This window comes from Cucumis melo, chromosome 12 (genome assembly GCF_025177605.1).
Source record: "Cucumis melo cultivar AY chromosome 12, USDA_Cmelo_AY_1.0, whole genome shotgun sequence".
Lineage (NCBI taxonomy): Eukaryota > Viridiplantae > Streptophyta > Magnoliopsida > Cucurbitales > Cucurbitaceae > Cucumis > Cucumis melo.
The window spans coordinates 27,709,786-27,735,905 of NC_066868.1; the positions used below are offsets into that span (position 1 = coordinate 27,709,786).

The 26,120-nt window shown below is 34.0% G+C and overlaps 5 protein-coding genes across 7 annotated transcripts; 4 read left to right on the forward strand and 1 right to left on the reverse strand.

Annotated features, from left to right (window-relative positions):
- Positions 1-4,947: 4,947 nt before the first annotated feature.
- On the forward strand, positions 4,948-7,417 carry LOC103492304 (ninja-family protein 6-like). The gene is made up of 3 exons (XM_008452727.3): positions 4,948-6,105; positions 6,811-7,213; positions 7,336-7,417. Exons 1-3 carry the CDS (start codon positions 5,568-5,570, stop codon positions 7,343-7,345), a joined length of 951 nt encoding a protein of 316 aa, XP_008450949.2. The 5' UTR covers positions 4,948-5,567; the 3' UTR covers positions 7,346-7,417.
- Positions 7,418-9,389: 1,972 nt separating this feature from the next.
- LOC103492213 (glycerophosphodiester phosphodiesterase GDPD6) lies at positions 9,390-15,332 on the forward strand. Its single transcript, XM_008452533.3, has 8 exons — positions 9,390-9,678; positions 10,982-11,163; positions 11,943-12,126; positions 12,263-12,337; positions 13,116-13,225; positions 13,548-13,766; positions 14,209-14,364; positions 14,804-15,332. Exons 1-8 carry the CDS (start codon positions 9,651-9,653, stop codon positions 15,056-15,058), a joined length of 1,209 nt encoding a protein of 402 aa, XP_008450755.2. The 5' UTR covers positions 9,390-9,650; the 3' UTR covers positions 15,059-15,332.
- Positions 15,333-15,908: 576 nt separating this feature from the next.
- LOC103492136 (presenilin-like protein At2g29900) lies at positions 15,909-17,677 on the forward strand. Of its 2 annotated transcripts, XM_051080246.1 has the most exons (3): positions 15,909-16,015; positions 16,171-16,481; positions 16,869-17,677. In XM_051080246.1, the coding sequence occupies exons 2-3, from the start codon at positions 16,268-16,270 to the stop codon at positions 17,579-17,581; spliced, it is 927 nt and encodes a 308-aa protein (XP_050936203.1). In that variant the 5' UTR covers positions 15,909-16,015; positions 16,171-16,267; the 3' UTR covers positions 17,582-17,677. The 2 variants fall into 2 exon arrangements, with proteins under 2 accessions (XP_050936203.1, XP_050936202.1); XM_051080245.1 differs by having other exon boundaries at positions 15,910-16,015; positions 16,171-17,677.
- Positions 17,678-18,608: 931 nt separating this feature from the next.
- LOC103491934 (exocyst complex component EXO70E2) lies at positions 18,609-21,408 on the reverse strand. The gene is given in 3 exon segments (XM_017044059.2): positions 18,609-20,217; positions 20,219-20,760; positions 21,179-21,408. Coding segments are annotated over 2 exon segments (1,917 nt in total). The 5' UTR covers positions 21,179-21,408; the 3' UTR covers positions 18,609-18,842.
- Positions 21,409-24,135: 2,727 nt separating this feature from the next.
- LOC103491813 (glycine-rich RNA-binding protein 3, mitochondrial-like) lies at positions 24,136-26,072 on the forward strand. 2 transcript variants are annotated; one of them, XM_008451947.3, is made up of 5 exons: positions 24,136-24,357; positions 24,997-25,132; positions 25,222-25,290; positions 25,508-25,614; positions 25,723-26,072. In XM_008451947.3, the coding sequence occupies exons 2-5, from the start codon at positions 25,006-25,008 to the stop codon at positions 25,891-25,893; spliced, it is 474 nt and encodes a 157-aa protein (XP_008450169.2). In that variant the 5' UTR covers positions 24,136-24,357; positions 24,997-25,005; the 3' UTR covers positions 25,894-26,072. The 2 variants fall into 2 exon arrangements, with proteins under 2 accessions (XP_008450169.2, XP_008450224.2); XM_008452002.3 differs by having other exon boundaries at positions 24,272-24,357; positions 24,928-25,132.
- Positions 26,073-26,120: the final 48 nt, after the last annotated feature.

A 26,120-nucleotide genomic window follows, 5' to 3' on the forward strand; every position in this document is an offset into this window, starting at 1 on the left:
GCATATACATTAGAGAGGGACTCAAATCTCCCTATATCTATGCTAATTCCTTAAGATAGACCACTTGACATTTCGATCTTCTATTGTAATGGTGGAGATCAAAATTTTAATTTTTTTTATAGTATATGGACAAAAAAAGCGTTTTCCAAATATTAGAACACAAAATCTAGTATATATAGTTTATAAATAGTGTCAAATAGCATTATAATTTAGTCTCTAATAATAAATAACAAATTTAATAATTTTGTAACTCCCACTTGTGTTATATTGAAAGAAAGTGGAAGAACAAGATCAGAATGAAATAATCATATGTTTTTCTTATAATATATTCCCTTTTGTCCATCATCAATCATTAATTTTAATGAAAGTTTAAAAAAGCTTTTTTTAAATAAATAAAAAAAAAAGTCATAACCAACCAATAAACATTATTATTATTCCCTCTTTTAAATAGATTGTGTCCAAGATATGCTTTAATTAATGCAAATTAATCAAATTGCATAATTGTTATCTCTTTGCTTAATCAAATAATTTTAATTAAATTGCACTAAGTCCAACTTGTTATCAACTTGGTCACTTGATTTGATGCTAATTCATGAATGGCCCCCATCATATTTTAATTTAATTAAATCAACTTTTGGGAGAGGAAAAGAAAAGAAAAAAAAACCATTAATTTATATATCAACTTGTTGCATAGTTTATTGTGGGAATCAATCATATCATATAGTGTATGTGTTTATATTTTAATACTATTTATCAAGTCTTCATGATTCCATCCTATGTGACCACTTTAATAAGTTTTTATTTAAAAGATATCTTATCAAATCTTTATTTATCTCGAAACATTGTTGTGTTGTGTACGTAAAATCCTTTAATAAAATGATATTCTTTTTTTCTCTTTCGCTACAACTTGTCTTAATATTTAACGTATATTAAATCGGTTGGTCAAACTAGACGCTTTTATGATTTAATATTCATTATGTGACTAGACTATCTTTTCTTGTACATATATATTCGTTGTATAAAGCCAAATGATAGTTACGTTTTAGAAAATCCAGTCGAACAATTATGTCTTTACACAAATTCATATTTAATATCGAATAAAATTAAACACGTGATTAAATTCTTGAACGATCCATCCATCGTGTTTAACTAATTAATTACCAGACGTCTTGTAACATACAATACACAGTACGTTTACGATGTGAATTTGAATAAAATATTTGTGTTTTAGGGTTGGTTTTTGAATTAAAATAATGATATATGAAACATAAGTAAGAATGGAGCTATAATGTGAAAGATATATAGTTTATAGCTCCTAGCCTTTATCACATGTTGATTATCTAATTATTTGTTTCACTATTCACTCAATTAATTATGGGGTTTTTTTGTTTTGTGTTTGTAAAGATAATTAAATAATGCATTTGAATAATGATATTAATTAGCATAATTTTGACCAAGTGACCAATGACAATATGGTGGAATGACCATTTGCAACCGACCTTATTAGTTAATGACATAGTTTGTTCTAAATGGAAACAAAATATTGAAATATGGCATTGTTCTCTTATGCTTTAAACCGAACTTATTATATTTTATGAACAATTGTCCAATTGTCAAAAATACTTAGAAAAACTAGACTTGTGATCCAAAAGTTTGTTTTATTTTTGTAAAAATAGCAGAATTGGACGTCTAACCCAATTTTAAAGAGAAATTGAAACTAAAAAGTTTAAAGTATAATCATTGTGTTTATCACGTTCTTTCTCAATCGAATGAGGTAACAAATTCATCCGTTGAGCTCAAATTCAAGAAGAAAATCTGAGAAAGAAGAATAGACTTTGTTATAGTAGTTTGGTAATGTTTACCTTCATCCATTGCGAAGATCTTCGAGAATTGATGAATTTCAAAGAAGCAATCGAACAAACTCTCCGGTTTCAAGCCAGAAGCATATAAACGCCTTCACAACAATGACTATCTACATCGATTTTGTCGTTGACAACAAATAAAAGGATGAAAATGTTGGCTATCAATTCACGAAATCAACAATTTTTTTTAAAAAAAAAAAAGACGACTTCTGGATGTTTAATGGTTAAGCTAACCTAAATTACGTAATTCTTGAAGTATGAAAACGTTCTAAAAGTCTTCCACCTCACTTCCCTTTATATCTGGTTGTCATAGCTACCACACCCTCTAGCCACCACCAACAAGCTAAGTTGTTCACCTTTAACTTCTAACGCTAAGAACCAACTCCAATTGTATAGCAGTTTGATTTAAGAAAGAAACTTGGTTATAATAATAGAATGGAGAAATAAAATTTCAAAGAGAAAATATATTTTTAATTTATTAATTAAAAGAAAAACAAAGTTTTAATTTTGAAGTTAATCCAAACAATTCCTTAGTTAATGGAACTTGGAAGTGACCCTATTGTGTATGTATTGTACGTAGGGCTAAAACGGTCACTTTCAATAATAGAAAGAAAGAAAGAAAGAAAAATATATATAGGAAGTGGTCCAGAGGTGCATAGTTGGGGGCGCGTGTGCGACACCAGCCTGTTATGTCGTGGACAATCATGTCCTATAGGGGGGACAAATCAAGTTGATGCTTCGTCATTCCGTACTTCCCTTTTTCTGACACGTAGCATGCAACTTGCCAAGTGGCGACATGTGGTTCCCATTCTAATCCCTTCTATTTTCTGCCACGTGTGCTCTTCACCTCAACTTGCTTCCTTTCCTTCCCCTCCCTCCCTGGGTCCCACCCCTCCCCTCGTCCCCACCCACACCCACGTCAATATCAATAATACCCCCCACGTGGCGCCGCGATAATTTTTCTCCCCGATTTTTCGCAACCGTCCGTTAAAATTATAAACCTAAACGGCGCCCAGGTTGCTCGAAGGGCCAAGCGAAAAGCAGGCGTTACGAAACTAAACGGTGAACGTTAAAATGGATTTTTGTTGTCCCTCGCAATTCTCGTTTTATATATATATATATATATATATATATATATATATATATATATATTTATTTATTTATTTATTTATTTATATTAATCACTCGGCTTTTACGTCCCTTCGTTTTTTTGGGGTTAGTTTGTGAAAGCGATAGGTTTCGGAATTATTGAGTAAAATTCGAAAATCTTATTATTATTATTTTGTTCTTTAATAGAAAAAAATGATGAAAAAAATAAGATAAAGAAGAAAGATATATGTAATGCGTTTTAGGGAATTAAATTGATAAAGTGGAAAAAGAAAATGATGAAATTGTAATAGGGGCCATGTGGATAGATTGATGAATGGGGATGGCATGTCTTCGTCAACTCTTGATACGGTCTATTTTCATGGATTTGCTTTTTCCCTATCAAAATCACATAATATTTATATATATATATATATACACACAAATTATAGTATATGAAATTTCATAGACATTTCTTTGAGTTTGAGCTAACATGAGAAGATAAGGTTCTTTATTTGATTTTTTAAGATTATGTTTATTGTAAAAAAAAAATAGTAAATATAAATTGAAATTATTTAAAAAATACGATAATAATTTTTTATTTTTTTTTATGATTTTGTTATAGTTCATAAACGGTTCAATTTTTGTATGTTTGAAAATTTTCTTTGTTTCTACGTGTAATGAAGATTAAGTGAGAAAAGTTTACATTTAATTTGTTAATTTGAATGATAAAGTTAAGGTAATTTATAAGAAAAATATATATTTTTTTAATTATCCAGAATATTATTTTTATTTTATATTTCTTTCCTCCTTTTAATGCAGTATAATACGATGAAATGTAGAAAATTCAAAATTGTACAGTTGAGCTGACTTTAGAGATAATATTATTCTATCAATTTAACTATATTCATTTGAATAGAAAATCGTAAATAATTTATTTCATATAAATAATTTTCAGAAAATCTTATAATGCAAAAAATTAAAACAAAATAAAGGAATTTATGGAAATAGTTAAAATATAATTTGAATGAAAGGAAGAGGCGCCGACGACGTGAGAACAAAACAGCTCCTCGAGGGAGGGACTGTTACAAAGATCCCCATAATTTGACGCGTGTCGATCTCAAAAGCGTACACCGTGTCAGATTCCACATCCCTAAATTACCCCTTTCTCTCTCTCTCTCTCTCTCTCTCTCTCTTCGTAACCCCAAAAGGTATCCTTTTGGCTTTTTTCTTTATTTTAAATTTGGGCCCCACCCTTTCTTTATTTATTAAAGAACAAAACGCTACCGTTTTGATATTGCCACCCTCGTTTCCACATTTGCCACTCACTCCTCACTCCTCTCGTAAATAGAGATTATATTATATAAATTATTACACAATGGACTAAACATCATCTCAAACTTTACAATTTGAACCTTTAGACATAGCTCAAGTCGTAGTTGTATGGGTTGTTAAGATATTTCTTCCCTCAATCATGAAGTGCAAGTTTGAATCTAGTTCATTTGATGTGACATTTAGAAATTAATAGTATACTCTCACTCACCCACGTATGTAGTTTTGTAGACTAATGTTAGATATTTTGTAAATTAGTTACTTATTAGTATTAAAATTCTATTTGAAACTAACGTGGGACTATTAACATGCATACCTATTTAAGCTTAATGGATGTGTAATACCATGTTTGATACTATGAGATTCGATCTAAAAAATAATTGATAATAACAGAAATAGTTCGTTATAAGGAATATGAATTCCCTTGGTTTTTCTAATGCGGGACTATTAACATTTCAATACTATTGACATATTGATACTTCTATATGTTTGTTTTTATAGATTCAAAAAATCGATATTTTTATTATATCATAGAAAAATTAGCATATCAACAAAAGTTAGAAACATAATAACATGATAAAAGTATGGAATAACTCTTTAAATTTTTAGCAACATCAATATTATTCTTGTAAACATCAAGATTTTAGACATTGCTTTAAAATTAAAATGTTGCTAAAGTTTGATGGAAATAGAATTTAGGTGGGCGTGGGGGAAGGGAGTGTTCTGTGGGTAATAACAAAAAGCAAAGCAAAGAAGTTGGGGAAAGGAAAGGAAGAATAAGAAAATGAGACGAAATTTAGAAGAAAATTACAAAGAGAAACACTAACACTAACAACAATAACAACAGCAACATCTGCCAGAAATTGGAGAAGGGGGGCGAGTATTACGGCTACTTGCAGGTGGTGGGAGTGGCTGATTGGAGCCTCCACCTGCAACTTGAAACCCACACTCACCCAGAACCTCCGTTTCTCTCTAACCGTACACGATGTGAACCCCTCACCACTGATCACCACGTGGATTCTTCCCATTTCCCTCCTTCATGAAACCTCCCCTCTCTTCTCCTTCTCCTTCTTCTTTACTTATTTCCCCTTTCTGGGTTTCTCTTTCCCTCCATTTCAATCGCTTATTTCAACTCTCTCTTCTTCTCTCACCTTTTTCCCCAACTGGGTCGTTTGATTTTGGGGGTTTTAGCTTTAATTCTATCTGGGTTTTGTGTTTGAACTTGAAATCAGGTGTTTTTGTGGGTTGATTTGAGAAGGGGTTTTGGTTGTTGTCTGTTTTTGTTCAATGGGGGAAGCCATCGGTGTATGTGGGGATGATCTGATGTTGAGACTTTCACCGGAGATGAGTAGAGAAACAACGGAGGTTTCTATTTCTGAACCGCCGGACCTTACTCTTAGGCTCTCTCTTGGAGGAATTTATTGCGGAAAGTCGAAGGACAATTCGTTAACCCGATCGTCTTCTGTTATTGGAGTGATTTCTCAGAACGCAGAGGCGTCGAAATGGAATATGCAGAGGCAAACGGGGTCGTTTCTTTCGTTGTCAAGATCTTGCTCTCTTCCGGCTGAGACAGACCAACTCGGTCGGATTAAACTAAAGGAGTTTCAATTGATGAGAAGGATGGAGGCTAAAAAGAGACTGGTGGAGCAGAGGAGTAGCAGAGCACCTGCGCCGGAGGATGAGAAGTCGGCCGCAATACCGCCGTCGCCGTCTGAAGTGGCGGCTTGGGCCGCCGCTTCTGCAGCGAAAAGTCCTGCACTATGTCGTGCGATTGATAAGATCAAATCCACGCAAGGAAGCCTTTCGCAGAGTTATACAACTGAAGGTACTCCCTCTTCTTTTGTTTTTTAATTTCTTTTTCAAAGACTTATTTAATCAGCTGCTTTTCAGCTCAGATGTAATTCTATGTTGTTTAAATTGATTAATCTTCACCAGCTTTGTTTAATCAAAATCTTCTCTCTTTGTTTTGGGTTTTGAGTTAAATTTGCTGGGTGATTCATAAGCTGAAAGGAATGGAGAAGGGAATTATAAGCACTTTATTTTCTTAGCGATGATCTCTTAGGAAGGAGCTGAAAAGTCATATTTCACTTTGAGGGTGAAAAGAATGATGCGAAATTCATCTTGAAGTAAACGTTCATAGCTGAGATCACTGTCGCATTACTTAGCTTTGTTATTTCTTGTGATGTTTCAGGCAACTGATCTTGCTAATAAACCTCTTGCATGTTCCCATGGAAGCTTGTGATTCTGTTGATTCTTTCATTGTCATTGAGTTGTTGGCTTTCAAATTGGCCATCCAATCAGTTGGCAAATGGGGTTTTGCCTAGTTTCAAAACTATTACCTCACTGTAGCCGCAGGGCTCTTTGGTTCATTGGAGTATGGAAAGATTGGTCCAAATTCCTTGAAGTTTTACTATGTTGTTGGATTATCAAACACACTGATTGTTGTTTAGGATTTCGATTGAGCTAGATGTCAGATTTATAAGTTTGATCAACAGCTTCTAAACAGTTTGGGTTTGATTTTCATTGTCAGGACATGGAAGTGTGGGATCAGCAAAAGGCTCATCCACTTCTCAATCATCACTGGAGTCAAATGACAGAGAGTCAGTAGTGAACTCACAAACAATGGCATCAAGAAAAACGGAAAAACCACCAACAAATGCAGCAAAAAGAGCGAGAATTTCCAAGGCATTGATGGAAGGGGATAAGGGGATGGACGTGATGAGAACGATGCCAAGCGTGTCAACGATCGGGGACGGGCCGAACGGGAGGAAGGTAGAAGGGTTTTTGTACAAGTATATGAAAGGGCAAGTTTGCATAGTGTGTGTATGCCATGGAAGCTTTCTTACTCCAACTGAGTTTGTGAAACATGCTGGTGGGAAGGAAGTGGCTAACCCCCTGAAACACATCCATGTATGCTGCACTTCATTTTCATTGTAAGTTCCAGTTAGTTGCTTAAATTACTTGTACTCGCCCTTTTTATTTAGGAAATTACAATGGAAAAAAGAAACTGAAATGTTTTTCTCTTCTGATTTCTCTCTGGCTGTTTGGTTTTTAGGGAAAAATGAAAGAAAACACCAAGAACAATGAGGATCACAGCATCAACTTAATGAGAATATTGTTGTTAATTGTTACCATCATTTTCCTGTTTCATTACTTTCATGATTTCATCTAGAATTCTTGATGCAGGTTCAAATCACAGCCAAACCAAGAATATTAACAATGCATTTTAATGATTAGTTACTTACCATTTTGTACATACCTTAATCTATCTATATATTTATTTTTATATAACTCAATTGATAAGTCACTAATTGTGACCATTCTTAAAAAAGAAAAAAATGTTCTACCAAAAACTTAAATTGTTTTTTCAAATGGAACGTAAATAAATAAATGTGGGTAAACAAGTTCAAAATGATTGCATGAAATGTGAAGTAGCGATTGTAGATATATCTAATGTATCGGTAGATTTAGTATGATGCAAAATTTTGATTCTAACTTTTGGAGTCTATTAGATTGTATCGTTGGTAATCTTCTATGCGGAAAAGAACTAATAATCGATTTGATAAACTATTTATAAAATATAGCAAAATTTCTTATTTTATAAATAATATACATATTTATGGATTAAAAAAAGAAATATGAGTGAAGTTTAAAAAAAGAATTAAAAGTAAATCAAGCAAAAATTGATATAGTTGTAACGAGATTTTATTAAATTTATTATTATTGTCTATTGTTACTGGTAAGTCAAACTATATCACTAATAATAAATTTGTCAAATTCTATGATTTTTCATCGATCTAACCTAATTTTTAATATAATAACATTGATCACCTCTCGTCTATCAATAATTTTTGTTTTTGTCTGCAGAATGAGAGGTAGATATTCGGATGCAAAATATAAATAAACAATACCAAATATAATCATACAAAACCTACTTTTTATATTTTCATTAATTCACACCTTCTAGAAGAGTAACATGAATTAAATTGTTTATAAATGGAAATTAAAAAAAAAAAAAGCAAAAAAATATAGATGTATTTAATAAATAATTATAACAAATTTTCATATTTTCTAAATTGTTTTTTTAAATGTATTATTGAAATAAAGAAAAAGAAAAAGAAAAAGTGACGTATGTAGGCTAAGGTTGTGACGAAACGTGGACTTGTATGAGAAAGCGTTAAATGTGAGTGTCCGCATCCTATAAATATCTCTCTTGAGCCCAGTGATTGACTTATTCTCTTCCAATAATTGTTTGACGCGTCATCAATATATCCACAAGTAACGGACCCCACTTTCTCAAGTGGCTAATTTCTGAACTAAACCCATAAAAGGAAATACAAAAAATCCAATGCATTCTTCTCACTACCCTCTGGCCTCATCCATTAAACTTCTGCCACGTAGATGTACACGTGGATTTTCCTTTTTTGCTGTTAACATGTCAATACTTCTATGACATGTACTTTAAATATCTCAAGCGAACTCGTTTGAGGGAGAACCAAGGTGCAATCCAAAACGGTCCAAAAGATGATCAATGCTTCCAACGAGCGTCCGGTGTGAGAAACTACTGGAAATGCACTTGCAGCGAGGGAAACGGGCTGAGCTCGAAGATTTCCGATGTTCGTTCCAAGAAAACTCGAGCGAGATTGCCTCGGATTCAGTTTTCTCGACTGCATTTTTATAAGTGAATGTAAAACTTCCGCTATTTTACCCTAATAATGAATTTAAACTTACTCACAATATAATGAAATAATCGAACTCCTAACGTGATATTCCTTTCTATTGGTTATAGTCTAATCGAAGTCACATGTGCCCTTTTGTTACAATATTATAGTGGAGTCTTGGTGGGGTTTGGAAAAATTGGATTATTTGCTAAGTATGAAAATAACATAAATATATGTCATCAAATCACGATTTAAAGGAACAATGCATTAGGGCTTGGACTATTTTCCGACACGTGAGATATCCCTAGGCAAAGAAATTCTTGACGTAAGCAAAAAGTTAATATTTTCCCCGAATTTGTAAAACTAAATAATTATACATTAACGTCAATCAAATCGAACCATATATACGAAAAAAGAATCATCACAAACCCCTAAAGATCACTTTTAGTAAATGAATTTAATATGTACCCTTATTATGTCATACAAATGTGTCAATATAGAATATTGTTTAATTAAGGTTGGAAATGAATTAAACTAATAATTATCTTCATGATTGTGAAGATAAGAATATTGTCATGTAGGTTAGATCCACGGTGTATCAAAGGGCCGTAAGTTGCAATTCAAAAGACCCTCGAAAAGGCATATCCGGTGAGAAGATTCCGTCTAAAAAATTGGTTAAAATAACTGAGGACGACGGAGAAGCAGAGAAATGGCCAAAGCCATGGCCGCCGCACTCTGTAAACTCCAATTTCTTTCTGTTTTTCGTTTTTCTGTCATGATCCACCATTCACACCATGCCTTGGAATTTTCATTTCATTTGGAGCTGGGATTTTTAGGAATTGAATGTTTTTTTTTTTGTTTTTGATTTGTGGGTTTGTTTTCTTGTTTTCCATTTACTTTACCCATCTCAGTTTCGTCTTCTTGTTTGATTTGGAACTCAAATTTCGTCACTGGAAATTTGAATCGTTTATGGTGAAGTTGGTTTGTCTTTTTGTATCTTTTGGCTCATGGGTTTGCTCACTGATTAGCTGTAATATAATCTGCTTACTCGTTCATGCATCTGTATCATGAGGCTCCTTGTTTTTATATGCTAACATGGCATTCTCGTAATCGGGACTAACCTCTGCATGGTTGGAAATGTAAAAATGGCAATTTCCCAAGGCATTTTCTCTTGTGATATTATTGCCCTTTGGAGAAGCCAGACTTCTTTGTTTTTGCAAATATTTCCTAAGTACCTCGGCATTGAGGTTTCTTAGGTGGTGGTACTGCTGCATTTACAGCGCGGCTGATGCAAGTCTTGGTTTCAGCTCCATCTATGGAAAGGATAATCCTAATTTGATGAGATAAACATTGAAATTCCCTAACCGACCTCTTTGTATGTATTATCAGTTTAATTTTTTGACTTGTTGCCAGACATAATCTAGAGCAATTCAGTTCCCAAATAATGTGCCTATGGGGAAAAATAGTAATTAAATTGGAATATTGCTTCATAAAAGGTACTTCAAATGCCTATTAATGAACAATTAGTGTGCTGGAAATTCGACCCCATGGAACACCGTAACACCTAGGACTTATGTCTGCCAACACTAGGATGGTCAAGTGTTCACTGCTTTATAATGCATGAGTGAGAAACCTAGTTAGAGATGTACTACTTTTATCAGTAGTATATTAATATTCATTAGTGCGAGAGACCTAGGTAGAGATATAATAGGATTTTCAGTAAATTATCAGTATGTTTAATAGAAGAGAATTATTAGTCAATATGTAATAAGTTTGTTAGTGTTTAGTTGTAAATAGAGGGATCGCAGTTGAGAGGAAGTGTGAAGAATTTTGTGGTAATTTTCTTTGGGGAAGTGTGGGAGAGAGTAACTCTCTTGAAAAATTATGGTATATTAAAATCTCGTTATCGATATTGCTATATAAATCTATCTTTGGTGTTCTTTGCATTTCTTGACTGTTCTTGTAGGGAGGTATCCTAACAGTGTGGTAAACTTTTGGGCAACAATTGATTGTTGAATTTCTGTTTCTTTGATGGGACAGGCTTCGTTACTCCGGTGTTGTCTTCATTTCTTTTTGTTGGGTGTGCTGCAAGACCTTTCTATCCACTTCCTAGTAGATTCCCGGGAGAAATTAGACAACCTCTTCAAACCAATCGCCCATATAATATTGCTCATCGAGGTTCAAATGGAGAATTTCCAGAAGAAACTCTTCCTGCATATAAGGTAGGCATATCTACTTTTATCTCTAGTCCTTCTAATATCTTGTTCACTTGATTTTTGAAATTGTTTTGTACTTGATGAGGGTACCAAAACATTACCCGCTCATAATAGACATCTCAAAGTTCAATAACGAATCCTTCATTTATTGGAAGATAGTGCAATTAGTGGGAAGCAGGTCAAGCAGACGTTTGCATTTGCATGGAACTGAAGACCAAATGAGCAGCTTGTTGGATTTAAAGAACATAACATTACACATTTCATATTAAAGTTACAAAAACACCCCTGCTTAATCGAAACGAGAAAATTGGAAAATAATAAAATGACATCAAATTTATTAAATAAAATATAAATAATAATTTGATATTATTGATAATTCATGTCATTCCCTCTAACACCCTGAAGCTCATGGTCACGATCATAAATAAAGATGTATCAAAATATAGGATTGGAACTCTTTGTGCTTCTCTTTAGTAAAAACTAAATACTTGAGATTTTAGACACTGGCCTCCTACGTTTGGCGTCCTGTTTTATCATATGATATTACACCCCGAAGCTCATTGTCAAAATCATAAATAAAGCTGTATAAAAATATAGGATTAGAGCTGTTTGTGTCTTCTCTTCATAAAAAACTGAATACTTAGGATTTTAGGCACTGGCATCCTATGTTCTTTTGCATGTTTTACTTTATGATCTTGTGTAGAGTAATTGAAATATGTGCCTACTATACTCAATTTTCTTCTTTGCTCTAATAATTTGCTTTTGACCAATGGCTTATCTTTAAGAGAGCTATAGAAGAGGGCGCAGACTTCATTGAGACGGACATCTTATCTTCCAAAGATGGGGCTCTTATATGCTTCCATGATGTAACCCTTGATGAGATTACTGATGTTGGAAAATATAAAAAGTTCGCCAATCGTAAAAGAACATATGAAGTCCAAGGAGTTAATATCACTGGTTTTTTTACCGGTATAGTGTCTATAAAATTTTATGCATGTGTTTTTACAGCTTATCTATTTCTTATATTGCTTAAATCTCGTATTGGATCCTTATACTTTAACCTCATTTCATGGTGTTTCTAAGGGTTCTAATTGACTACATGCAGTTGATTTCACATTAAAAGAATTACAGTCATTGAGGGTGAAGCAAAGATTTCCTTACAGAGATCAACAATATAATGGTATGATATTTATTTTTTAAGCAGCCCTTTCTTTATTTGAGTTTATCGGGTCCAAGCTCCATCAATTTTTATCTGAATGTTATTACTTCCTCAATGTAGCTGAATAATATTCCAGTTAGACTTGCACTTGATGACACACCAACTCTACTAGATCAAAATATAAATTGGTTTTCATGTAGCACATTCCTATATTTGATTGATGATCATCACTAGTGTATGCAATATAAAAAAAACTCTTAGTGGAGTTGAGCGAGCAGGGGTTAGAATTGGCCATAATCAATATTTACTCCCGTACTTTACCAGTTTTAGTTTGAACAGTGTTTTGTGGCCACTTGTTTTTGTTTAGTGTGTATTTGTCTTGGATTTCTTCTAGCTCATTCTAAGTGATTAACTGATTATCTTCTGTCATAATATTATATTTAATCTAAAATCGAACTTCTATGATATAACCCATGTGCCCCTTGGCCCTTACAGCATAATAAAAAAATGCTTTGTTAACACTTGAAATTGTTTGTTGAGCTTAAGTAGTCTCTTGAACTGAAGTTGACTTATAGTATATTTGGAATGGCTTTCTAAGTGCTCAAGAAAGTATTTTTAAGTAAAAAAAAAGTGATTTTAACTACTTTGAAAATTATTTAGTTTGACATACTAATTCCAATTCCCCTTTCTATGTGAGGCCTCATGACTAACGAGGAAATATTTTACTTCATTTCTTTTCTGGTGCCTCCTTTTTTTGCATGATACTAACCAATTTTTTTTCTCTAAATGATGGAATCAGGAAAGTTTTCTATTATTACTTTTGAGGACTTCATTGCAGTTGCACTAGATGCACCCAGAGTTGTTGGAATATACCCCGAGATTAAAAATCCAGTATTTATTAACCAGCACGTAAGTTTTCTTATACAAAAGCGAACACTTCTAAACAGTTTACAAAGCCTATCTATCATCTGATCACGGTTCTTCTGCTTCTGCAATTTGGTTTCCTGATATGGCTTTGACATTCTCAAGATTGTGACCTTTTCTTATTGATAGTGATGTTATAGTCAAATATGGAATTTGTTCGTTAGAATGGCAGTATATCGCTTATGGGTTTACTTCTTATATATTCTCGAGATAAACCCCTAAGCTGCAATGTGTTTATAATTAGTTGCTCAATGATTTCTTTTTACCAAAACTTCAAACCCTAATACTTGAGTGGCAATGCACACAGGTCAAATGGCCAGATGGTAAGATATTTGAGGACAAGTTTGTTGAGATTCTTAAAAAATATGGATACCAAGGTTCATATCTGTCAAAAAACTGGATGAATCAACCTGTATTCATTCAGTCATTTGCTCCAACTTCCATCATACACATATCAAATCTAACTGACCTGCCCAAGATCTTACTGATCGATGATACTACAATTCCAACACAGGACACAAATCAGGTACTTGAAACCTTCCCTAAGAGCATTTTTCTCAAGTTTGTGAATGTATCTGGATTTTGGTGCTACAAATGTTATGTTGTCTTGGCAAAATATCAAGTGAGAGTTTTGCTGTAGACAGCTAACTTCTCATTTGATAATAACGACAGAGACGAATTAGGGTTAGGATTGCATTTATCAACTCATGTAAATGTCGTAGATAAGGATATACGATATGCTCATTAAGCACTCTCTCATGATGATTTGTTAGCTTCGTGTTAATTCACTACCCTTTTCTCTTTTGGAGACAAATTATGTACCTGGCCACATATCGTTCATAATCTGAATCTGCTTCTTGGCAAATATTCTCTGCTAATTTCATATTAGTTTCTCGTTTTTTCTTGGCTTTTTCTTGTTTATAATCTGAATAAGCTTCTTCTTAAAAACAGTTTTGGATCATGTGCAGTCATATTGGGAAATTATTTCGGATAGCTACTTCAATTACATAAAAAAGTATGTGGTGGGAATTGGACCTTGGAAGGATACTGTGGTTCCTGCAGTTAACAACTATATTCTAACACCTACAGATCTTGTTACCCGAGCACACGCCCATAACCTACAGGTAAACATACTTTCCTGTCAAATCTCTTACACCTGATAACTGATGCATGGAATATTGTTATGTCGGAAGTGTGAAACCACATGTCTGTTTAATAGGGATCTCATTTTGGATTTCAATACTCGTTGAATCTTATAAACTGATTAGAGCTTCATATTGTTCACTTACTTACGACTTGATTTTTTGGTTTTCTGTTTTTTTGTTTTTTTTGAAATTTATGGTTATGGTTTTTATTTTTCTAAAAGAAACACAAGTTCCAAAAATAAAAAGCAAAATTTTAAAAACTATTTTTTTCAATTCAAAACTTGACTTGGATTTTTTTACAACATATTTAGAACGTAGATTAGAAAGCAAACAAACTCCTAGGAGGTAGAAGTAGTATTTATAAGCCCAATTTCAAATACCAAATGGTTATCCAAATGACATGGTATATTCATTGTAGGTACATCCATACACTTTCCGAAACGAGTATAATTTTGTTCACTTCAACTTTCATCAAGATCCATATGAGGAATTTGATTACTGGATCAACACAATAGGCGTCGACGGCCTCTTCACCGACTTTACGGGTAGTCTACATCATTTTAAGAAATGGACCTCTAATCTCCCTCCCAAGGATGATGATGCGGATGAACAGAAGGCCTCTGATTTATTACATAAAATTTACTTGATGATAAATTCATATAGAAGTCCTTAGGACAGACAATGTATTCGGGGTTGGCTTATGCTGCTTCATTTGGGCAACAACATTGTTGAAATCTGTTTATAGATAAGGCAAACTGGGGCATGGCATTTAAACCTGGATGGGATAGAATAGTCAATGAATAAAAGAAAAAAGAACAACTGATGCCTCTCTATTCTCAGCTCTTTTATGTTGCTTGATGATACTTTCTTTATTCTGAAAATGATGATTGGTTTGCTGTTATTATTATGTAAATGGAAAGTTTGGGAATTCTTCTATTCTGCTTCAATCTTCATGAACCAATCTAATTTTCTCAATATATATTTATATATATTACTACAATAGTTACCATGATGGAGAAACAAACTTCCTATCTTATCTTAAGAAGGACGTGTCAATTATACTTTGTCCCAACCTTCCTAATATTTAGCTATCTGTTTTAAAAAGTTTTGATTTATGAAATTGTGAAAGGCTCAAGTTCATATGTATTTGGATTATTAAAAATATAGATCATAAAATTTTCACTTCTTTTCTTATAAATGTTTACAATTGAGTCAATTTCATAAAGGAAAAATTTTGATATTATCTTATCAATTAATTGATGATCTTATTAGTTGGAAGGATAAACTAATATACATTAAAATTAAAACTATTAATAGAAGTGGATAATAGGTCAAGTTCTCAAGAGATCAATAATGAAAACGAGATTCTAAGTATCAATCTCCATGTAACTATTTAGTTTATTAATTTTACATTTTGTAACAATTTAATTTGTACGGTTATCAAATTTAAATGTTAATTGGTATTATTTAATTTTTCACAAAACGAATCAAAATAGAGTCTTGAGAACAAAACGAATCAATTCAAGGATGAAAAATGGAACTTTTTAACCAATAATATTCGGGGCAAATATGCCCCCTAGAGTTAGGTCAGCAGAGTAATTGAAGAAGGGCAAGCGGACGCAGAATATTGGTGAGCTTCGCTTTAATTGAATCTATGGAGGGTTCAAATTGTTAATCAACGAAGCTATTTTATTTTTGTCAGCTCAAACTTTCTTTGTGCTAAGATGAAAGCTTTCTTTTTTCTTATGGCGGCGTTCCCGCTTTGATGAAACACCACCCATTTAGGCGCTGAGTCGAAATCTTCAATAATCTTCCCCTTCAGATTGTTGCGACAGCCATAGCCTTGAGAATTGAAGTTTGATCTATAACTAAAAAGACCCAGATGGCCGAAAATAAAAAACCCACCAGCATTCTTGAATCTCTAGGGGAAGAGATCGTTAGAATTGTTGCCCCTGTTTCAATCTGCATGTTCATGGTAGTTATTCTAGTCTCTATCCTCAACTCCAACTCTTCGTCTTCTTATGCAACAGTTGGCTCCATCGCTACCATTGCATATAATGAGAGCAGCTCTGATACCTCATGGGACAAATTTATAGGTGCTCTTTTAAACTCACTTGTGTTTGTGGCTGTTATAACTCTGGCTACATTTCTCATGGTATTGCTTTTCTACCTTAGATGTGTCAAGTTCTTGAAGTATTACATGGGTTTCTCTGCTTTTGTTGTGTTGGGTTTTCTTGGAGGTGAAATTGCATTGTTCTTGATTGAGGATTTCAGTATTCCAATTGATTGTTTCACTTTTTTGGTTGCTCTATTCAATTTTGCTGCTGTGGGTGTTTTAGCTGTGTTCATGTCAAAAATGGCTATCCTTGTAACACAAGGGTACTTGGTTTTAATTGGGATGTTGGTGGCTTATTGGTTTACTTTGTTACCTGAATGGACTACTTGGGCACTTTTAGTTGCATTGGCTGTCTATGATCTTGCAGCTGTTTTACTGCCTGTTGGACCATTGAGGCTGTTAGTTGAGCTTGCAATATCTAGGGATGAAGATATTCCAGCTTTAGTTTATGAGGCTCGGCCAGTGGTTAATCATGATTCAAATCCTAGGGATTTAGTGCAAAGAAGGATGAGGGTGTGGAGGGAAAGAAATGAAACTTCCGATAATCGCCCCGTTGCTGTTCCTGATTCTGTTTCCGATGGGAATGTGGTTTCTGAATCTAATGTAGATGAAATTGAAACATCCAATTCCTATCCAATTCCAATCATATCAACTGCTGTTAGAGCTGAAGAGGGGGAGGTTCACCCCATAAGGAACGCTGAGCTTCTTGTTCCATTAATTGATAATGGAGGGAATGTTCAGCCACATGGAGTAGCAGAAGCTTCTGGATCAAATGAAAATTTGATGTTAGAGGGAATAGGATTGGGATCCTCTGGTGCTATCAAGTTGGGGCTAGGAGACTTCATTTTCTATAGTGTATTGGTTGGTAGAGCAGCAATGTATGATTACATGACGGTTTATGCTTGTTATCTTGCAATTGTAGCTGGTCTTGGAATCACTTTGATGCTATTGGCAATATATCAGAAAGCTTTGCCTGCTCTCCCAGTATCAATAGCGCTAGGTATCGTGTTTTACTTCCTAACACGTCTCTTCCTTGAGGTCTTTGTTGTACAATGTTCTTTGAACCTTTTGATGTTTTAGACTAGATTTCTCCAACAGTATATATGTATGAACTGTTGATTGTTAGATGGTTGAGGATTGGATCTTGAGAAGTTTCAATGCCTGGAAATTTGGAAATTGATTGTGTTGATTATCTACAAATCAAATGAAAGATGCGGTTATTGTTTGTTGAAATAAATAAAAATCCATCCCTATGATTTGGGAAAATTCTCATGAATATTTTATCAAATTTATAAAGATTAAATCATAACTTTCTTCAAACCATAAATTGAAATTGTTATAGAACAGTACTAAAACTTTGAAGGGCAAAGGAAAACCATAGGAGGTTGGAAATTGTGTCAATGAGCCCTATGGCATACGGTTTGTGAAAAGGGCAGTAGGAGTATTGACCTGAAGACTTATAAAATTTTTCAAAGAGAAGACCTTAGAACTTGACCTTAGATCAGCTCCTGCAGGTTTGATGATATTTCTATGAATCTTGTCAATTTAAGTATTTAAACTGAGTAACATGTTTGCTGTAGTAATACTCTTGGTAAGCATTATAACGTTTTTCAATTTTAACACTCTTGGTAAGTTTCTGTTTGGAATATTGTCAAAAAGTATTCTCACGTATGCTCAATGTATTATGAAACATAACACATCAATTTAGGATCCAACTTGATGAAATTGAATATTAAGGATTAAAATTGGAAAATTGATGCTTTGAATTAATGCTTTGAATTTGAACATTACCAATACAGTATAGAAATATTGAAATCTATCTATCTACTACAATTTGGAAGTCAAGCAATAGCACATCACAGTAATTATTCCCAGCCATTTCTTGTTAGAAATCAAATATTTGACTTAGATGGATGTTGGCCTGCAATTCAATTTATACACATAAAACATATTCAATGATAAGAAACACCTTGTTGACTATTATTGTCAGTCAATCGTGTACTAACCTTATTGACGGTCCATTTCAATTAACTCTTTAAGTGCTTGAAAACATTTTTAATCCAAATATCCACCCCTTGGATCATTTTAAAAATGATAAGACTATTGATAGTAATCAATATTTGCGAACTTTATACAATGAGAAGCTGTGAGTATTACAAGTTGACTTGGTAGTCAGTATAAATGAATAGGTTCTGTAGGTATTGGGATACATGCTAGAGTCTTAAGCAAGAATGGGTATTGAACAATATAATTAACAAGTGCCTATAAAGATAACGAGAAAAGGAAGACATGAATGCCGAAAGGGGCTGCTGAATTCTAAAACCATTACCAGCAACAGTTATCATCTCCGGCGTGAACTTTGCAACGAGCACGATGAGCCTTGTAAGAGATCCAGCATATGCTTGCTCAGATCATCGGTCGTATATTTGATATACTTTTCACGGTTAGATTGAGACCTTGACTCGTAGAGGATTCGATATGCTTGAATTACACAATTTGAGGTTTGAATAAGCAAGTCATCACGTAGTTGAGGATCTGGGACATTCCAACCGGTTTGGTTCTTATATATCTCCTCAAAGGCTGCATTGAAGGCCCTGTACTTTTCTTTAAAGACTGCCTTTGGAGTTTTCATTCCATCACCATCAAGCCTTAGCAGAGAAAGAACAGACTGCCAGGTGACTCTCATATAGATAATTGCGTGACTTTGAAACATTCTTATATGTTCTCGCATCCACCCACTTCCAAGAAAGGCTACGAGTTCAGAGTTTTCAACCTTTTGAACGATATAATGGATGTTATTCATTAAGAAAATATGTCGTAGAGCATCGTCCTTGTACAACTTGGATTTGTTATTAAGATTGGATATCAAATGTGAAGTGATTGACTGAAGGTGGTAAGCCATTGGGCAAGGTATGCTATTGATTTCACTCTGCAGCTCAGAAGTTGGACTTAAGCCATCTGTTGCTTGATCTTGGAGAAGGAAAACAAGCGAGTCTCTGAAAACAGTAAGGGTCTTAATGTAGTTCATTACATACCTTGTTAGATGATGAACACCACCGCCAGGAAAAGGGTTTGTTGATATGGAACATGCAATGAAATTTCCAAAATCTACAAACGTAGCCCTAGCAGAATCACCCAATTTCTTGAAAAGATTATGGAACTCAACTTTGAGAAAACAACCCTTTTCTGTTTCTTCGGAAAACAATTCATCTATGTATCCAAGAAGATTCTTTAGGACCTCATACATGTCTAGCAAGTGAAACAGCTTTTCCGGTCGATGGGGTTCCATAGCTATGGCCTCTCCAAAATTCAACAGGCGAAGCATAGCAGTTGCTGAAATCTCAGTAAAGCAGACTGCACTATAAGATCCAATGCCTTCAAATATATTGTTACAGAGTCTTTGCTCACTAGTAAGGTAGACTCTAATAACAATTTTAATAAGCCAAACCCATTTCTTGATCTTCACGTTTAAGTCGCCCCATTCCATGCTCAGCAAATCTCCAATGCTATACTTTTCCATTTCGAGAATGAACAGATACTCGTTCAACGCATCTTTCCGCATTTTAACAAAAGCCAGGCAGAATTCCTGAATATAATTTGAAGTAAACATAAGATTTCCAATGGATTTAATATGAGGGATCACGTGTGGATGGACCAAGTTCACAGCATATATAGCAGGAATACTCTCTCCGTGGGAAGTTTCCACCTCCAAAACTGTCCTCAGCTGAAACAAAGGACTCGTTATAGACAACATCATAGCCACCAGACTGGAAGGGAACATAGTCAGGCTCAAAATATAGTTTGTGCTGAACAAGAATGTGGATTAGCTCCTGCTCTAGCCTTGCCATTGCAATCTGTACGACAGAGTCGGCCTGGAAAAGAAGTTCATTTTGCTTTTGACTGTCATTTGCAGATAAACTTCTTAGACCTTCCTGAACTTTATGAATTTCATCAACAGCCTTCATATATTCACAAGCCTCTTTGGGACCAGAATCCCATATCATGGATTTGTTAGATTCCCATCTCATAATCTTCTCCTCCGCAGATATGAACCTTGTCTCTAACTCGCTCAACTTCCCAACCTCTAAATGAGTATACAACGGCAAGGAAGTCAAATGAGAATCGAGATCGGCAAGGAGCTTTTTCAACTCATTATTCACGTTCTGACTTTTTCTTAAGAACTTGACTAGATGCTGAAATGCAGCTAGAGCGTGTTGCTCCCCTTCAGAGGTTGGCATAATTGATTCACAATCCCCCATCTGACTAGGAAGAAAGACATAAATCAACAGCCATGTGAAATCAGAAAGCACTTTCCAACCAAAAGTTTACTCTCTTGATTTCCTATTCGTTTCTAATTGTCCCCGACTCTTCCCCATGTTGAGCATCTACATTAAAAAGATTAAGCAATGTATATAAATGGAATTCAGGGGCTACTCTTCTCACATACAAATTAGTTTTGAGATAGAATCTCGTGCTATCAAAAATTGTAATCTAATAAAAAAATGATGAATTGAAGATATACCTCTATTTATTATATGATATATAGCTTACTCATCTCGTAGCCAATTATATCATCTAATAATTCACTTTACCTCGTTCCCGTCCCAAGTATAACAAATCGGTACTACAAAGTACAAACAGAACAAATTTCATGAAAATTAACTAGATTTGGCTCACCGGTATTTTGGCTTCTTGAGCTTGACAGAGGTGTTCTAAAAGAGTACAAAGAATCAAAGTTCATAACACTACCGTACAGTCTACGGCATGCTTCCTCTAGAATTGAAATCTAAACAAGACAGTGAAAGACTAAGGACCAAAGACACTTCAAATTCCTCAAGCTAAAAAAAAAAAAAACGAATACAATCAAAAACAGAAGAAACCGAAAAGAAGAATTTGCAAAAATATTAAAAGAAAGAATGACCTGATTTTGTGGCGCAGAAAGCAAAATCTAAAGTAATTGGCGGTTGATCCCGCTGTTCTTCAGAAAAAGAAGAAAAAATGATGGGAAAGTTGAGAAGAAGCGACGGAAAACAGCCGATCAGCATCAGAAAAGGAAGGTCGGAAGCATTGTTACATGAAGAATGGTGAGGAAAAGTGAAAGACTATTATGAAGAAACATTGATAGAAATTGAGTTTGAAATTTCGTAACAAGATTTCTTTGTAGTTTGATTCTATGAATTATGAAATGATCATCTTTTTCTCCTTTCTTTATGTCTCGTCGCTTTGACTTGTTGACCGCTCTGCTTTTGTATTCACACGACAAGTGTCCATTTTCAATATCTTCGAGACAACAATCTTTTAGCTATCAATTTTATTCTTCTTCACCTTTTTTCTTTCTTCCCATAACCATTTGATTATTAGTTCTCTTAGTTTTCATTTTTTTAGTATAGTTAAATTTTCAAAAATACTAATAACTTTCAAAATTTTAGTTAGTTTTTGAAAACATCACGTAAAAAAAATATATAATTTAAGTACCAAATTCAGAAGTTGAAGTGGAATTTGTGCATAATTTTTGAAAACTAACAACAAAGCATCATATGATAGGATTTTGATTTTCGAAAACTTAATTCGGTTTTCCAAAATCAAACAATTGGAAAATCCTAACCAAGTTGGTCGTTAGTTTGATTCGATAATTTTAATATAAAATTGGGTATAATGATTTGTTTTAGCAACCCATTATCTATTTTTTCGTTAAATTGAAAAATCAGTCAAAATTTCAAACATCTTAGACATCAACACGTTTATCATGTTTACTTTTTATCGTGTTTATAGTTTTAATGGTTAGTTATGGCTTTAATTTTATGTCGTGATGGTAATATTCTAAATAATTTGAAAGTGTATGATGAAAAAATGGAAATAATTTTTGTTTCAAGATTTAAGATTGGAAAGCTTTTTTATTTTATTTTTTACTCAAACTGCTAAAATTACAATTATTATGATTTAACTGAATTTAATATGTCTAAAAAATCCGGCAAAATGATTTTGTAATTAAGAATTTTCTTGGAAAGAAAGTTTTGGACAAATCGAAGTAAAGTCAAGAGTTGACTAAAACTCACTTTCGATTACTATTGCCTTGCAGCTGGATTCCTCTTTATAAACTATCCATTTATGCAACTTTACTCTTTTTTTTTTTTTTGGTAAGATTTTACATCAATATTCTTATTCTTTAGTGAATTTGTTATCGAATTAATCTCACCTTAACATTGTTGTTAAAAAGAGAGACAAAGAGAGTTGGAGCAAAGTCAAATATTGGTCGGATAAAGAGAAGGACGTAGAATTTATGTTCTTTTAAATGAACAAGGACGAGTCTCAAACATGGTAATATACGGTTAATGATGAAGATATAATTAAAGTTTCATACAAGGTATATAGGTGAGAAGAGAACCAACGAAGATCAAAATAAACGGTTTTTGTTCTTACATTGGATAGAAGGACTTATATGAGGGTTTTAATACCAATCATCAAATTTTGGTATTAAGCTAAGTTCATCGTCAAACAAGGAGAAACTTATCATTGAAACTGAGAGATAGTTATCTAAAAATCAACATCGCGTTTCATTTAATTTGTATCGTACAATTAGTTCATAAAATACAGTCTTAAAATTGATTATTAGTCCTATCAAGAAAATAAGATGATTACTAATTAAATGGAAATTGTTAATCAAATACTAATTAGTTTTACATCAATAACCAAACATATATTAAGCAAGTTAAAAAAAATACTTGTCAAAGTGAAGTCTAATGACCAGCACTTTTAGGGAAAATCGGGAGGAGATGAACGAGAAAAGTGGAGTTGGGAAGGAGGAGGAATGAAACAGTGTGTTAGGGTGGAGTGAAACAAGTGTGTTAGAGATTATAACAACCCTAATCCTTGTATTAAGCAACTCTATGGGTCAAACATGGAGTGGGCGACTATAATAGTCCACTTCATTTATAGGTGATCATTGGGTCAAAATGATCTTAAAAATCCAGGGTTTGATACTCAATAGTAAAGTATTTAAAATATTTAATCTAAATAGGAGTAGTAGAAATTTGTTGAGTGGAATAAACATTATTTTCCCTCTAATAGCTAGAAGTGTACAAGATTAGTCATAATTGATTTTCCGACCAAACCTTCTCGATCTTTAAAGAATAAAAGTCGATTTATGGGTTTAACTCTTTAAAATATTTCTTTTAGTTAATTTTCCATTTGAATTTTCCCAAACCTACACGAATGGACCCTCTTCTTCTTCTTCTTCTTCGACCAATCAACTTCGATAGAGTTAGTACATTAGTACAATAGATTTTCCGACCAAACCTTCCAACAAGTTTAGTAAATGTCAAAACCAATCTCGATCTAAAAGAATAAAAGTCGATTTATCAGTTTAACTCTTTAAAATATATCTTTTAGTTAATTTTCTATTTGAATTTTCCTGAAGCTACACGAATGGACCCTCCTCTTCTTCTTCAACCGATCAACTCTATATTTGCCCCTTCCCCTATGCCTTCAAGTTAGTTTGAAACTTGATTGAAGGCATAGGGGAAGGGGCAAATATAGAGTTGGCAAGGGTACATTAGTAATTGTAAATATTTCTGTTATATTGTGAGGGGTTTTAGGGTTTATGGGGAAAACTAAACTAACATGCCCGTCAATCAAAAAGTTACTGTCCAATCGAATCATTACACGTGAACCCCCAACAAATATCTTTCTCATCCTACGGTCAAAATTCTCCCACTTTTAATCCAACGGTTTACATAAAAGTTTCAGTGTCTATTTAAATCACTCTGCAATTCTCCACCATCACAAAACCCTACTTGAATTGGGGGCTTAGGGTTTAAGACCGACAGTGAAAGGAAAGAAGAGGAGAACGAACAAAGGTTTCCTCATTTCCAATTCCATTTCCTTTCCTTTCATTTCCTTTTCTTGTAATGATTTTAGTTTGTATTCTTATGTTTCTGTATCTCTTTGTTCTTAGTTGCGGATTTTGATTGCTTCCGTTTTATGTTTTGATCGTTTTGTCGTTCTGTGTAGAGATGTTCTGTTTGTCTATTTGAGAAATATAAAGCTTATTATCCTGACTGAACTTACATATGTTCTGATTTGGAGGTTTTATTTCATTCTTCTTTTTTGTTTTATGCGTCTTTTTGGATTTCGAAAGTTAAGAATGATTCCGTTAGTTTTCCAGTATTCTCTTGCTTCCGGTTGGGACGTTTTTAATCTGATATGTCTTTCTAGAATGTCTAATCAAAGCGTGGCATGAGAATACAAATTAATTTACGAGTGTAAAGACTAGCTTAAGAATGGTTCCGTTAGTCTTCCAGTATTCTCTTGTTGGCATGTGTCCACAGATTTTGTTTGTTCATCTGTTTGTTATGGATCATTCAATAGTACCTAAAACTTTCTTTTTGATTGTGGATCTTTTAAGTCGAAGTTCAAAATATTCGCAGGTGCTGTATTATCTTGTGCAACAAGTTCCCGGACAGAGTTTAATTTTTCTTTCTGGGTAATTCTTTCAGGTCGTTAACATGGCTTTCCTAAGTAAGGTTGGAAAAGTATTTAGTAACAGTTCTGCATCAGGGATCCGATCCCATTTGCAGCCTTCTGTCTTTCAAACTATTAGACTCATGTCGAGTTCGAAAGTTTTTGTTGGAGGTTAGGTTAAATCCAGTTCTTCTATTCTTTATTACACCTTGGTAATCCTTTAGAACTTTCCCTGACATTCATTGCTTTGTGTACTGCAGGCCTTTCATACAGTACTGATGACCAAAGGCTGACGGAAACGTTCAACAAGTATGGGGAAGTAGTTGAAGGTGTGCATGCAACTTATCTAACTAAGCATTATTGAATTTGAAAGCAAAATTTTATATTTTAGTATTACCACTATTGCTCTTTATTCGTTTCGGGGAAATTGATTGACATTTAAACTTTCTGTAAGAACAGGAACATTCGTGGGGGGTGTCCTCTCTTAGTTGGTGTTGAGTGATTATCTATGTTGATTTTTTCTAATATATATCTATGTTGTCTCAGCGAGAGTGATTACGGATCGTGACTCTGGTAGATCAAGAGGTTTTGGGTTTGTCACTTTCGGTGCCAGTGAAGACGCTTCTAGTGCTATTCAAGCTTTGGATGGACAGGTATAACATTAGCACGGCATAGCTATGAGTGGTTGGGTGACCTTGGTAGTTCTGTTGTGGATTATATCGACTGTTTTCCTTCTTTAATTGTTCATTTTCTGTAATCAGGATCTCGATGGTCGTCGCATTAGATGCAGCTATGCTACTGAAAGATCTAGTGGTGGAGGTGGTTATGGAGGTGGTGGTGGCTACAGTGGAGGCGGTGGCGGTTATGGCGGTGGCGGTTATGGCGGCGGTGGCTATGGCGGCGGTAGCAATGGCTTTGGTGACAAGGCTTGAAGGAACTTATCTAATATTTCAACAAATGGGCTTTTTAAGTGTAATGTCTATGCTTCGTTGTACCGCCGGATTATATATTTTGTCTATGTTCTTCAATTTTGAAGATAATTCGTTACGATTCAGAATTGTTAGTGCCGTTGCGTAGGATTTGAGAATTAAATGGACTACCCCTTCCTATTTCTCTTAGCGTAAATGATTCTTAACTCCAATTGGCCTTTGGCTTGATG

Coding starts and splice junctions, on each gene's coding strand:
- LOC103492304 (XM_008452727.3), top strand. CDS start 5,568: ATGGGGGAAGCCATCGGTGTATGTGGGGATGATCTGATGTTGAGACTT. Junction 6,106..6,810: donor GCAGAGTTATACAACTGAAG/GTACTCCCTCTT, acceptor TTTCATTGTCAG/GACATGGAAGTGTGGGATCA.
- LOC103492213 (XM_008452533.3), top strand. CDS start 9,651: ATGGCCAAAGCCATGGCCGCCGCACTCT. Junction 9,679..10,981: donor AGCCATGGCCGCCGCACTCT/GTAAACTCCAAT, acceptor TTGATGGGACAG/GCTTCGTTACTCCGGTGTTG. Junction 12,338..13,115: donor CAGAGATCAACAATATAATG/GTATGATATTTA, acceptor TGATGGAATCAG/GAAAGTTTTCTATTATTACT.
- LOC103492136 (XM_051080245.1), top strand. CDS start 16,268: ATGGCCGAAAATAAAAAACCCACCAGCATTCTTGAATCTCTAGGGGAA.
- LOC103491813 (XM_008451947.3), top strand. CDS start 25,006: ATGGCTTTCCTAAGTAAGGTTGGAAAAGTATTTAGTAACAGTTCTGCA. Junction 25,133..25,221: donor TTCGAAAGTTTTTGTTGGAG/GTTAGGTTAAAT, acceptor TGTGTACTGCAG/GCCTTTCATACAGTACTGAT. Junction 25,291..25,507: donor GTATGGGGAAGTAGTTGAAG/GTGTGCATGCAA, acceptor ATGTTGTCTCAG/CGAGAGTGATTACGGATCGT.